At 36.8% G+C, this 13,855-nt stretch overlaps 1 protein-coding gene across 1 annotated transcript in view; it reads left to right on the forward strand.

The window, feature by feature from the left end:
• PIK3C2G (phosphatidylinositol-4-phosphate 3-kinase catalytic subunit type 2 gamma) overlaps positions 1 to 13,855 on the forward strand; it is a 208,276-nt gene that overhangs the window by 17,755 nt on the left and 176,666 nt on the right. The window contains exons 5-6 of the mRNA XM_056342037.1: positions 1,310 to 1,421; positions 8,194 to 8,296. Of these exons, the coding sequence (XP_056198012.1) occupies positions 1,310 to 1,421; positions 8,194 to 8,296 (215 nt within the window). The remainder of the gene's footprint in view (positions 1 to 1,309; positions 1,422 to 8,193; positions 8,297 to 13,855) is intronic.

Below are 13,855 nucleotides of genomic sequence, written 5' to 3' on the forward strand. Positions count from 1 at the left end.
TGGCTGCTCTGGGTGACTGCGTAACATTTAATGGAACACCGTTAAACCCAGTTAGACTGGTAGGTTAGACTCAGTTTTAAGTAGCTGTCTGAACATGGACCAGTGTAAATTCATCAACACACAAGTCTTGGTTATATATTTAGTTTCTGGGGATTTGTATTTAACTGTAGGTAGTTTCCATTTTTATGGAAACTTCAAGCTTCTAGTAAGAGCTCTTATGGCTGCTAATTCTGAAGTAATAAAGAAATACCATGAATGAAAAACTGAAAAGAAAATCGACTTTGGCTTTTTTGTTATCAACTACAGACAATGAGATTCCCTGAGAATTGTGGAGGAAGTCTAGACTTTTATTTTGCATTGTAAAACCATCTTGGTACATTACATGAAGACTTTGCACTAAAGATTCAGATCTTTTTTCTGCTAGAGAGAGGTATCTCCTACCTGCAGCATCAGTGCTGGTGCAGTGTGCTCTGCATGCCTGTAAAAGATGAAACTTGTCAGATGTTTGCAATTTGACTGCCAGATTATGCAGCTATTCTTTTCCATTTTTTGATCAGTTCTTCTAAAATGTACAGGGAGGAAGTGTATTAGCAAGGCTGGAAAATGGCTTAAAAAGATGAAGTAACGCTGAACTCACAATGTTAGAATATTTATGAACAGCAGATTGTACGAACTGACACAGAACTTCTTAATTTATATGCATTATATGTAGTATTACATGTAATATATTACACATTTCTATACTATTATGACTCTACATACTGTTAAATAATATTCTTATAATATTTTACATATGTATATATATAATGCATATAGCATTAATCTACTTCTTGGTTTAGGCTAAAAAGGTGTGCACAGCAGAAACATTAGAAAGTAAAATTCTGGAGCCTTCTTGGGTCATGATAGGCAACAGAGTCAACTTCTGCATCAGACCATGATCTCACAGGGTAAATGTACCAAGAAATTCATCATGAACATTAAAGAAACAAAAAAAGAATAACATTGCCACTTGTCTCTTCCTTTCTGCATGGAACAGTTGCTCAGCTTTTTATTATAGCTACCTAAAAAATTGCTAACTGCCTCAAAATTGACATAGATTCTGTGACGAGTATTTCGAAGCAAAATTTAAAAAACAAAAGAAAAAAAATCAGGTGTGGCTTGATCTAATTCCTCTTGATGGAGCTAGTCTGCAGCAGTAGTTAAGAATTGCAAAAAAAAATTATATATATCTTATTTTCTTTGCTCAAGTATCTAGCCTGGAATTCCCTTGCAAGCTACTACTAATTTTTCTTGCTATCTTTATTTACAGGTGGCTGTATCACTCACGACTTTATTGTAGAGATCCTCCATTGCACAAATCGACACTCAGTCCAGGAGGAATGCCTTCTAAGTGTTTGCGGGTCTGATGAATTCTTACAAAAGTAAGTATCTCATTAGGACATGGTATTGAGTATGTATTGTGTAATACGAGCTGGGCTTTTGATGCACTCTGCTTATGTGCCATGTAAAGAGAACCATAGGGAGGGTAAGAACATTATGTTCCAAACACTTAATGTATAGTTTCTGAAACTCACAGAACACATGGTAATTATGTTCTACAGAGATGATGGTGCGCCCTGGTGCAAGGAGTCAGATTCTGGCCCCTTTATGTAAACTTTGTGCAACCTTAATTTCTTTCACTCCAATGCCCTTCTGGTCTTTCTTATCTGTAATACAAGGATGCTGCTCCTCCCAGTATCTCACAGGAGTGTTATAAGCTTGAGGAGGTATGCATGTCCTCAAAGTGGGAAGTCACCAAAAAGAGGAGATAGTATTATACAGCTGCATAATAGGTGATTTTACTTCATATCCAGTTGTACCAGTAGCAAAGCAAATGAAGTCAGCACTTTGATGCTGACTGCAAGTTGAAGAAAAACACATTGTATGTACAAACCAGTATTTCTGAATGTATGTAGTCTACAAGTAAGGAAGTAAATGCTCTGATTCACATTCATTCAAGTAAACTCTTGTGGTGGTTGAAGGCACTACTGGCCTCAGCTAGTTGTTTCTTAACCTCTGGCAGCTTAAATTCATCTGTCAGCAAAAGTGAGCAGATTTTGTGTTGAAGCAGCTAAAGTGCAGGCTGTTGTCAGCTGTACTGTAGGGACTGTGACTTTTGGCAGAATGGGAGAAGTTGGCAGTTCTCTGTGGTAACATGTTAAGCTGGCATTGCAGGAATCATGGCTCATCAGTTGACATAAAGAACATTAAATAAAATAGAATATGTCTATAATCAAAAGGGAAATATTTTGAAGCGGTCCTGTTTGCCGTATAGCATAAAGATTAGCAGAACTAGCCTGGAGCAAGTCAACTTGATTAATGAAAGTAATGTAGTTGTGAGAGCAGGTTTCACACTGTGTAATTAGCTTTGTTCTATATCCAACTTGGACACTTTGCTCTTACACAGGTCAAATGTTCAGATGTTTATGATGAATTATGCTTTGCAACTAAAGATGGAGACTACAACATTTCTAAGCCCACTCTTGTCCAAACCTCCATAAAGCAGAAGCTAGTACAGCAGTGCACTGTGCAAAGCATTGCAACACCAGAACCACTGAGTGTAGGTCACACATAGATCTGTTAATTACATAAAAAGCCAGAGGTTTGGGGGTTTTTATTATTATTATTTTCAAGACTCCCTTCTCATTGCAAACTAATTGCTAACGCAAATGGAAATAATGAGTCACTGTACTGAGGGTGAGCTCAGTGCATTTCAGTACAGTGTACAGTATGTTCTAAACAGTTTTATTTTCACTGGTGGGAAGAATGCATCAATAGCAGACTGTTTAAATTCCTGCACTTGCAGCATCTCTGCACGTCTCATTAGCAGTGAAACAAGGTCAATAATGTTGTCAGCTTTTTTGCTTTGCTCCTTCACTCTTATGCAGAAAGCACTGAGCTGCACTTCTGGCCTCAGCAGCTTGCAATTCTGCACTATGTCGTACTTTCAGCTCCCCTTCTTCTGCCTCCTCATCAGAGTCCTGTATCTGAAATTTGGAACCCCAGACCATTATTATCCCTTGGGTAGCTTAACATGGCCTGCGGAGTTGCCTCAGGGTGAAATTTTTCTTATGTTTGGGCAATCTTTTAGCACAAATTGCTTTCCTCACGATGTTGCTAACAGAGTGATTTGATGTACTTGTACAGAGTTCTTCCTCAGAAGAGTACTTGGAAATTGTTCAGCGATGAATTCCAGTAGAAGTTCCCCAAATTATGAGGCAGCAAAGGGAATAAATTCTTTGCTGCTCCTGCTTTACTGTAACCCAGAAAAAAACTAAAGTAAAGCCAAAAATGTGACATGATAAATTCTTATCAGACCAGAGTGGTTTAATGAACCAGATAACATTGTGAAGATCTGTTAAAGCTTTAATTTGCTATTATATTGGACTGTATTAATAAGCACTTCACCCTGCCTTCTGCAGAAGCACCTGAAAGACTTGATGATTTCAAGAATCCGTTTAGCTTTGAAAGAGATAGGGAAAAAATACTTCTGTGTTAAGTGCACAAGCTTTCGTCATCCATTATTCCCTTCCTGTGGAGATCTCCTTGAGTTCACATCCTATATGACTCACCAGTGTCAGATTTCAAATATCCAAATTTTACAAAACTCAGAAGGCTGTGTATAAGCTGTAGGTCAGTCCTTAATAGAGCCATCTGTGAAGTTCTGATTTGGAATCTCATTTGGTTTCTGGTCTTTTAAGTTCATTTTGTTTACTGATGAGAAATCCTGGCCTTGCCTCAACCTACAGGCTTTCTTTTTCTTCCTGCACTTCCTTTTCCCTCAAGTTTTTCTTACAGGGCCTGTAGAAGCTATCAGGATTTGTTGCCACTTTGTCCTTGCCCCTTCTGTCATTGTAAGGTGTATGTTAGTTACTTCCCCACTTGATTTGCTGCAGTTCCTTTCTTAGATGTTCAGTCTAAGTGGATCTGGAAGCAGAAAGAGACACTCCTTGAAAGAGTCTCTATTTGTGTCATCAATTTTTGCCACTATTAATGGAAGTTTCTGATTTTCATATGTATCTACAGACCCTCCTTCTCCCTCCTTGTCCAGGTTTCCCAGCTGTGGGTGTGCTCTCCACTCCTTTACACTTGTCCTGTTCATAATAATCTTTTATTTCTTAGAGGGCCACCTGCTGTTTCTAAAAATTCTTCACTTTATCATCCCATTATCCAAACCTTTTACATCTACCTTTAAATCTTGCTGTCACAGTTTCCTGTCCTTCCTTAGACTTAGAATGGATGGCCTAAAAATGATTTTATGATACCCTTCATGAAAGATGTTTTATACAAATAAATTAAATTGGGGCTAAGCAACTTGTGTCAAATAACTTTTTGCTTTCAATGCCAGCAGCAAGCCAAAACAAACCTTTCTCATGTGAAAGAAAAAATCAATCCTCCATTTAGACATTTTGCCTTTAGAACTACAGGCCACAAACTCAGGGCATCCTGAAATGCCTAATAAAACAAATCACAAGTATATATAAGAATATGGGGTGCTTTTTTTTGTTATTTTTTATTATTGATCTGCCTGCTAGCAATAAGTTGTGGTAATGTAGACTCAGCAAAGGAATGTAGTCCAAGGATATAAAGCTTTATTTCAAAACATGCCTTGTTTTCCTTTTTTTTATATTTTTTTTAAGGCTTAGTTGTTTTTTTTTTAAAGGATCTTTTCTTATGTAATTTTAATTCTATCCACAATCTACCATAGTATAATTTGCAGTTACCTTACTGCTTTGCAGTTCAGCTAACACAGTGAGCCAGTGTATGGAATAGTCTAAATGCTTATCATTTCTGCTCACATGCTTGCCTGTGACCTTACTGATGACATTTTTTTGCTTTACTAATTCTATTCTCTGAGAATTGAGACCTACAGAAGAATTCGTTTTCACTCAAAGTGAAGTTTAAGCTATTAATTACACACTGGGCAGAGTTATATTCATGCAGATTGGGATCATAAGAAGCAAGCACCTTTTGGATGAATATGTTCTTTGTAAAAAATAAACTTAATTTTCTCTTGTCACTGTAGATTAAGCTTCTCATTCAGAGATGCTGCTTAGCTGAGTCCTTTTGCAGAAAAAAACCAAAACCCAAGTCTGATTGAACTGTGTTAGGATTTGGAGCTTATAGCACATCAGAGAACCTTGCTGTGGGGAAGCAAAGTGATATAGTGGTGAGGCTGTCTCAAGAGACTGAGGGATTTTTCCCTTTCTCTGCTTCTGATATATTGTGGGACCACTTTACTTTGACAAGTTCATTACCATGTTTCTTAAAAACAAAAACTGCATTTTGCTTAATGTCTTTTGGCATGGCATTCTTATGAAAGCTTTATTCTTCACGTCGTATTCTAGATAAAAATAGGTGGGAAATTGTTAATAATGTTGTAGCATTTTTATTTCTGTCTCCTTTACAGAGCTCAGAGCACTGTAAACCAGTTACTAATAATCATCCTGTCTTCCAAAGGGGGCTTTATTACTTTTATCTTAATAATAAAGGTAGCAGCAGATCAGCTTAGTGTGTTACAGTCTAGGAGTGGCTAAAAGGTAGTCTGTCAGTCTATGGCAAAGCTACACCTCTGTTTCTTGTACTTCACTTTTCATCTAGACCATGTTTCCACATTATTTTATTGAGGCATTAATCCATCTGTCCAGTCTCTTGTGTCACAATACCTGTCAAAACTTTTCTCTTTGTATTTGTGACATGAAGTCAACTGTATGGCCAGTACTTCTGACTGCAATGTTTCAGGGCAGCATCGCTATGTCAATAAAGGATTTGGTGATGTATAGTATCTGCCTGACACAGCAGAGCTAACATAAACCACTAGTGTAAATGTAGTTATAACAACAAAATTCCACTTCTGTTGGTGTAGCTTGTTTTGCCTGGAAGCACGATGACATGGAACAATTATACTTGCAAAAGATAGTTTTTTTTACCTCTGTGGCAGAAACTTGTAACTATAGAAGAAGGTATAGCTATACCAATTTACACTAACAGAAGGCTCATTTATATTGGTATAGCTACACCAATTTCTGTCATTGGCTTGGTAGAATGTTGGCGTTGCAATAGGAACCTGTATACTGAAGAAATCGGGAAAATGTGACTCGGTGCTCACAGATGTGTTTCTTTGTAATTTTCTTGTTACTATGCCTGTCCGAAGGTTGAAGGTAATGCAGAATAGTAAAAAACAGGAGTAACTGTGGGGTAAAAGGTAAAAAACAGTGTGAGGCAGTTCTAAAGGATGAAAGGAACACGGGAGAGTTCATCATTAGAGTCACGAGACAGATGTGATTAGGTAAAATGAGGAGAGGAAGAAATTTCAAGATAACCATGGGCAGATGTAACACAGGCAGGAGCTGAGGAGCAACACGAGATAATCTATGCATTGATACAGTCCCAGGAACTGGGAATAGGTCACTTAGTCTTTTGCTTGTAAAGGATTTTGAGAAAGGTTGAGGCATAGCAGCAATGTGCCTTCCACCAGTACAGGTATTTTACTGTGCTGCTGTTAACTTCTCTCAGTCTTTCATCTGTACTTCATGCTTTTAAAGTCAAGGAATTCTGCAAATGTATGGAAGAACTTAGAACCTTGTTTTATGTATTGCTGTTTCTGATGGAAATGGGTTTGTCTTTTGTGACTTTTAATGTATTTGTTTAAAAAAATTCAAAATTCCCGTATCCACACCTACACCTTTTGTGACCACTGTGGTCAGTATGTATTTTACTTAACTACAGTGTAGTATAGGTGCAGAACATTTACAAGATATATGAATTCCCTGTAATTGTGCTGCATGGCAATTATGTACAGCATGTTTATATAAGTTTAACCATTCTTTTGTGCTGGACAGCTCTGCTGCCATGCGAGACAGGAGTCTCTCCCCCAGCTCACACTTTCCATGATTTATTCATAGGGTAAGCAGATTTTTCGGAACTAAATCTAGCCAGTTTTATTCAGACATTCCATCAAATGCTCTTTTAGGTAGAAAGAAACACCGTTTACATCTGAATTCTGAGTTTTCCATGGCACTTTACAAACCAGAAAAGAGTCATCTTTCCTTCACGGCCCAGGGACTTCTGAAACAACTTGCTGTGCTGTAAATCTGTATAAATATAGAATATCCATTTGTGTGGCTGGAGGCTTGGAAAAAGCAAAATGAATCTAATTGAACATGCACTAGAGGTGTAACTGATATGCATATTGACTTGTTTTGGTGATGAGTTTGCCTTTGCAAAAATTAGTGCAAATTTTCCTACCCATTAATCCCAAAGGATGTTTTAAATGTAAAAAAGATGTTTGCCTTAACTCTGAAATAGTTTTTGCATTATTTGACCTTATTAAAACAAAAAGTGGAAGGGAAACTGAAATTATTTTTGTTCCAAGTAATTTTAAGAGTGATAAACTAAGGCTGTGTTGTAACTTAGAAGAGATTGCCAAGAGTGATAAGTGGACTAGAAGCTACTCTGAAGAGGCAAATAAGAACAAGGAATTCCCCTGTCATGGGGTGCTAGGGCATCCTTGACCAGCAGAATAGTGTGTAGGAACCACTTCAGTTTAGTGATTAGAGCTCTGCATCTGAGTTTAGCTGGTGTGTGATTTGAGAAGGAAGATTAACTCACAGCTTCTTTTACCATCTCTGTGTGAGCTGCACAGGGAACAGAGAACTTTGATTTTTTTGAGAATCAAGGACCACCTGTCCTCATGTATGTGATTTTCAAATTTATAGTTAATATTTGATTTTTCAAGTTAAGTATCAAGCACTACAAGCCATTCTGCAGTGGTGCATTCATAACCAAGATACTTTGTATAAATTGTGCTAATCTGGGTTTGAAGAATATGCATGAATAATTTCAAGGCTTGGGAGCACATGCAGCTTTTTTAGCGTATTCTTTGTCTGTGTCATTGTTCTGCAATAGAACTTAATGGTCAAAGATACAACTAAGCAATTATTCTTAAATTGTTTCACCAGAAAATATGCCAGAACCAAATGTCATCAGTTTTCATAGAAGTAGGTGCCAAATACAGGCTTTATATCATTCAATCCACCTTGCACTTAGAATTCAGTCCACTGGTGCTTTTAGGGGGGGAGGGGGGAGGAAAGGAAGTTGCAAGCAGAGGTAACCATTTGGTTTTGGTTTGTTTTTTTCCCCCTCAAACTGCAGTAATCATACTTTGGGCAGCCATGAAAGTCTTCGCAAGGCAACCACCTGCATTCAGCTTCGACTACATGACACTAGTATTTTGAAGCAAAGCTTGGCTCGAACGGTATGTTGTCTTTTTTCCCCTCCTCCTCCTTTCAGCATCTCTGAAGGAATAATGTTCCACCAATCCTTTTATGTAACAACCTGCAGTAATAATCGAAGAGAAATTATTTGCTTTTCTGATAATACATATATTATTTCTGAACTGCATTTGAAACCTACTGAGAAACATCTCTGCTTTGCTCTCACACTTATATCTAGTGAGTTACTGTAGAAAACACTCAACTGAAAAAGACCAAAGGTTACCATTTTAGAAAAAAATCAGTTTTGTCAGAATTTAGTGCTGTTTATTTCAGGTGAGCAATATTTCTTCATTCTTATTTTTGTTGGCCTTTCTATGTTTTGAAATACAACAAGTGCAAAACCACTCCAAGTACTATGTAAAATTAATTAGATCTGGACTCTTGTCACTATCACTGAAAAACAGGGTATGTTGATAAAAGGCAGAATCACAGTTAGTGTGTTTGTGCATGTGTGATGCCTAATTTTGTGTGTTTGTATGTTCTTTTTGCAGACATGCAGAAATGTTATCTGTAAGGACATGTAGTCCTTACAGAAAAAAATGTTTTTTCATCGCCTTAAATCCAGGGAGATTCCTATTCAGATTATTTGAGTTTAAGCGTTCTTGCAGTGGATTACTGAGCTTTAATGACACTGACCTGTGCTATTAAATGTGAGCTTTATTCCCAGTGAACCACCTTGAATTACTTCCAACCCAGAGTTTGCAGTACAGCAGAGGCTTTGTTCTGGGCAGTTTCACTTGGCAGTGTGTTGATTCTGTTCACAGATAGTACCAATTACCTGCTTTGCATACATCTGCTATCAGCTTGAATCTGTCAATATATGGGTCAGATGGCAGATTTCTAATATAAAAAGGTAGGAACTTTCTTTTCATATCTGTTATATTTCATCATGTGAAACATCATTTAATACATTACCTAGAGCATTAAAAAAGGACTATAATACAGCGGCCAAATATCTATATCTATATCTAATCTATATCTATATCTATATCTATATCTATATCTATATCTATATCTATATCATCTATATCTATATCTATATCTATATCTATATCTATATCTATATCTATATCTATATCTATATCATCTATCTCTATCTCTATCTCTATCTCTATCTCTATCTATATATCTATATCTATATCTATATCTATATCTGTATCTGTATCTGTATCTATATCTATATCTATATCTATATCTGTATCTATATCTATATCTATATCTATATCTATATCTGTATCTATATCTATATCTATATCTATATCTATATATTTAATATTTCAACCACTGTATAAATAAAAGAAGAATAATTTAGTGCTGATATGTACAATCCTAACTTAAATTATTGGCATTATGCAGTATCAATATTATTCACTTAATTATTTAATTTTTTTAAACCACTGATTCTTTTTGGTATAACATCATCCAAAAGGAAGTAAATCAGAAAACATGAAAGTTTTCCTCAATAGGTCACTTCTTCAAAAACTATACAGACCAAAGAATTGCCAACTATTTGCTCTCAGTCTAGAAAAAATAAGTTGATGTTTGAATATACCTTCAGAAGGGGATAAGCAAGTGTCTGTCTCATGAGTCCTTACTTACCTCATCCCCATATCACAGCAGCAAAGGAACATGTCCAGTGACCATTGAAATGAGCTTTGTCTTGGGAAAGTATCTGTGGTACCTTGTTGTCATTTAACTGCAAGTTGTTCAGATCGAGGCAGGAATCACCATTCCTGTTTTCCATTGTCAGTATTAAGAAGAGATCTGAAGGTCATCATAGTCCTTTCTGGTGTTAGATCTGTGACAAGAGATCCTGTGTGAGGAGATGTAAGACCTCATTTTTCCCTATAGTGCTTCCAAAGAAAGGTTTAAGAAGAGTGGATTATTGGTGATTAGATATAATTATGGACACACGTAAGTACGTGTAATGGTGGAAATGCTGTTTAGTCTTTTTATGTCAGTATCTCTATCTTTTAAATGAAATAATATATTATTGACCCTCCTGCTGGGCAGTCGCAGATTTCCAACTTTTCTGGCCTGAGAAATCAGTGACATCAGTAAGTTTGATACAAATGCTTTTTGCTACATATATGCATATAGCATGTGGTAAAGTATTTTTTACACGCACATACTGAAAAAAAGGAGCCTCAGACAATGTCTTGACAATCTCCTCTTCAAAACTCCAAGTCAATGATTAATTCTCTACATATTACTCTGTCTCCAAACAGAAAAACTAAAATGTAGAGCAAATGACCTATTTGTTGTATATAAATCTGCTGTTACTATAGATCATCAAAATTACCTGCTTTGGAACATAATGATATGTTCAAGAGCCTCTTCTGAGGCTTTAAAGCTTTTTTGTGTGCTAAGGAAGCAAAACTCTGTATCAATGCCATCTGGAGGCTGACTTCATGATTCTTGCTCACTTTACATAACACTGTCAAAATTGTGAAGCATAGTTAAAAATATCTGTCTGTATATGAAATTACTATTATTTTACTGTTATGCTTAATAACCAGTATAAATGAATACTTACGAGTAATGTGCAACTACTCTACTTTTTTTTTTTAATCAGACAGTTTATGAGATTTGACCAATAACTAAATGTTCACAATTCTTTTGTGAATTCAGCTGAATTATTTTATTAATTTTTAAGATTAATACTTGCTTCCTTTCCTTATGTGGGAAGCTGGAATTCTGTTATGAAGTGTTCAGAAAGAGAAAATTGTCCTGAAATGAGGAGTTAAGGGCAAGAAATTTGGCCTGAGGCTTTACACTGAGTCACAGGTCATTCAGCCAGTGGGTGACTTTCTAATTTGTTTTTGGGTTTTTTTGAGACATGAGATCTATTAGCCTTAACACTTTTAAGGCTTTTAAGACACAAATTTTCAAGATGCTAGGTTCCTACCAAACTGCCAGGTAAGGCTTATACAGGGAACGTAAGGTTATCTTTATAATACAGCAACATACTGAAGCTTGATTTTCCAGTCTAGCCAGACAAAGATTTTCTGTTGACAGGAATGGGAATCCTGCACCTTTCAGATTTTTCTCCACATTGGAATCTTGAGAATGACAATGAATGTGGAGAAAATCCAATAGTCCTCCTGTGAAGTGGTGACTCAGTGTAGGTGGATTACAGTTATCCTGAATAATGACTGCTAGATTTGTTTTGACTACAGAACTGTTCTGTTCTGTACTTTAACCTAGGTGGTCTCTAAGAGGCAATTCCTAAGCACAAATTCCACAAGTTGTAGTTGGTAGAAGTGTTAAATTCCTAGTCTCTAGGTGATGTTTAGAAAGAAATGCACAATGGAACAGTGTAGAAGCAGAAACTTCTATACAAATCACATTTCCAGAGAGTGCTCTGCCTATCCAAGAGATCCATTTTTTCAGAGTTTCCCCACGTACTGATTATCTGGGGAAAGCATGAATCTTTGCAGTGGACAGGCACCAAAGAATGCTTACGGGTTTCTAACAAGAGCCTCACTTGCTTCCAGAAAGGGATTTTTGGACTAAAGCAACCAGCAAGTGATATTTCCTGAACCTTAAAAATATATATATTATTTTCATATATACCAGTCTTAATTATTTTTACCAGACTTAATGAATTGTTAACATTCCAAACATAATCACAGATGAGAAAAGTCAGTGGTCCATCATGACAAGATGGGGTTTTCCATTATTTAAATGTTTGTGACTCTTTAGAGAGGGATTGTGTAGCACCTCAGATAGAAGGGAGCCTTTTCTTGTATTTAAGTATCCCATAAAATTGTGCTACTGTAAAATGTTTCATGTTCTATTAATATTCTCAGTCTGCTTCAACTCTATTGCAGTTTGACAAGTCTAAATGAGGTTTAATGTATTGCAGTGCACTGTGGGGGCCAGGAGCAGAGACTGAGCATTTCTTGATGTTTCACGTTTTGAAAATGGTTGTAATTACCAGGTAGAATGATTACAAACAAACAAAAATAGTCTTTCAGACAAGTAACTTAGCAAGCCTGGAAGACAAATTAGCAGTGTTCAAGCCATTAGAAAACATTTATTGTCTCAAAGAATTTGTGTAACTGTAATTCATAACTTACAACAGGTTTTACCATCTTCAAGTGAATTATTGATCGCTCTTTTACGGTAACTGACATGGCTCTGAAAGCTTCAGGCCATGAAGTTATTTCAGCTTACTAATAATAGCAAAGAACATGAGCAGCTCTTGAGCTGGCATAAGTCATAGACCCAGAGTTTTCCTCCAGCTCCAGGGCATGCTTGTGACAGAGCACTTGTATCAGAAAGGAGAGGTCCTGCTCACAGGCAGAGCACCAGCCAGTCTGTCAGGAAAAGACAAAACCTAACAGAGGAGACACAGGCCATGGTGCATTGAAAGCTGCAGTGTTTCCTTTCACTTTCTGGGAGTCTTTTGAAACCAAACCTGCTCCAACCACACTAAATTCAAGGAGCTGAGGCAGTCTGCACTGAGCTCACAGTCAGACTTGTTGGCTCCGGTTGTAAAATGTTTTTGAAAGTCACAGACTTAGTAGCAGTTTTTGGAAAATAAATTCCCCATCATCAGAATTCCTATAAAAAGATGTGAAAATAGTGTGCTGCTTTTTTTTTTTTTTTTTTTTTTTTTTTTTTTTTGTAAAGGCACAAATTTTGAGACCCTTAAGATTCTTCAGCTATCTCAGAGAGTTATGCACATATGTAGCCAGGGTTTATTTTTGTGAGTTAATCTGTGTGGACTCTCAAATTATGAACTTTGGAATATGTTATTTTATAGAAAACTCCACTAAGGTTATAGTTTAACAAGTATCACAGAAACATATGAATATCTTGTCAGCCCTTCTATATAATAATCGCCCACATATATTCAGGTGCTAAATAATTCATACACCCGCCTGTTGCCCGAGTCCATCAGATCCCCTTAAGCTTCTGGGTTCCTATCAATCACACATATCAAATGTCTCTCTAAGCTTCAGGGCTTCCTCCTTCAGTCTGTATCACATTGTTTCCAAGTTCATCTCTCCCTGTCCTCTAGTACTGTCAGTGTATGAGCAGAAGGAGGCAGTTTGTCATTTATCAATCTTGTTCTGTAGCTCAAGCCTTGTCCCTGTGATTGCTCAGTTCAGATGTGCTCTGCTATTTGTAAGGTCTCCAGAGGTGGCAGCATGACCACTAAGCATGCAGCGACATTACAAAACTGCAGGGTGGATTTTGCAGAACATTTACACTACTCATCTGTAGGGTAATGTGACTTAAAAAAAAAAAAAAAAAAAAAAAAAAAAAAAAAAAAAAAAAAAGTATGATTTGCTGAGAGTCAAGATGGATGTGAATGACTATTGCTCTGTCTAGAGGCAGCAAATTCAAATCATGATGTTATAGTAAGCAGCTATGGAGTGCTGGCTGCTATTTCATTCCTGAAATGCTTGTTTCCGATTATGGTAGCAGTACAAAATATTCTCAAAGCTTCAGATGTTTTACCAGTCCTCTAGCATACATTGGAGCAGCTTGATAACTGTCCGAGGTCCAAGGTGTTCCAAGCCTCAGGA

The sequence above is a fragment of the Falco biarmicus genome, chromosome 5 (genome assembly GCF_023638135.1).
Source record: "Falco biarmicus isolate bFalBia1 chromosome 5, bFalBia1.pri, whole genome shotgun sequence".
Taxonomy (NCBI): Eukaryota; Metazoa; Chordata; class Aves; order Falconiformes; family Falconidae; genus Falco; species Falco biarmicus.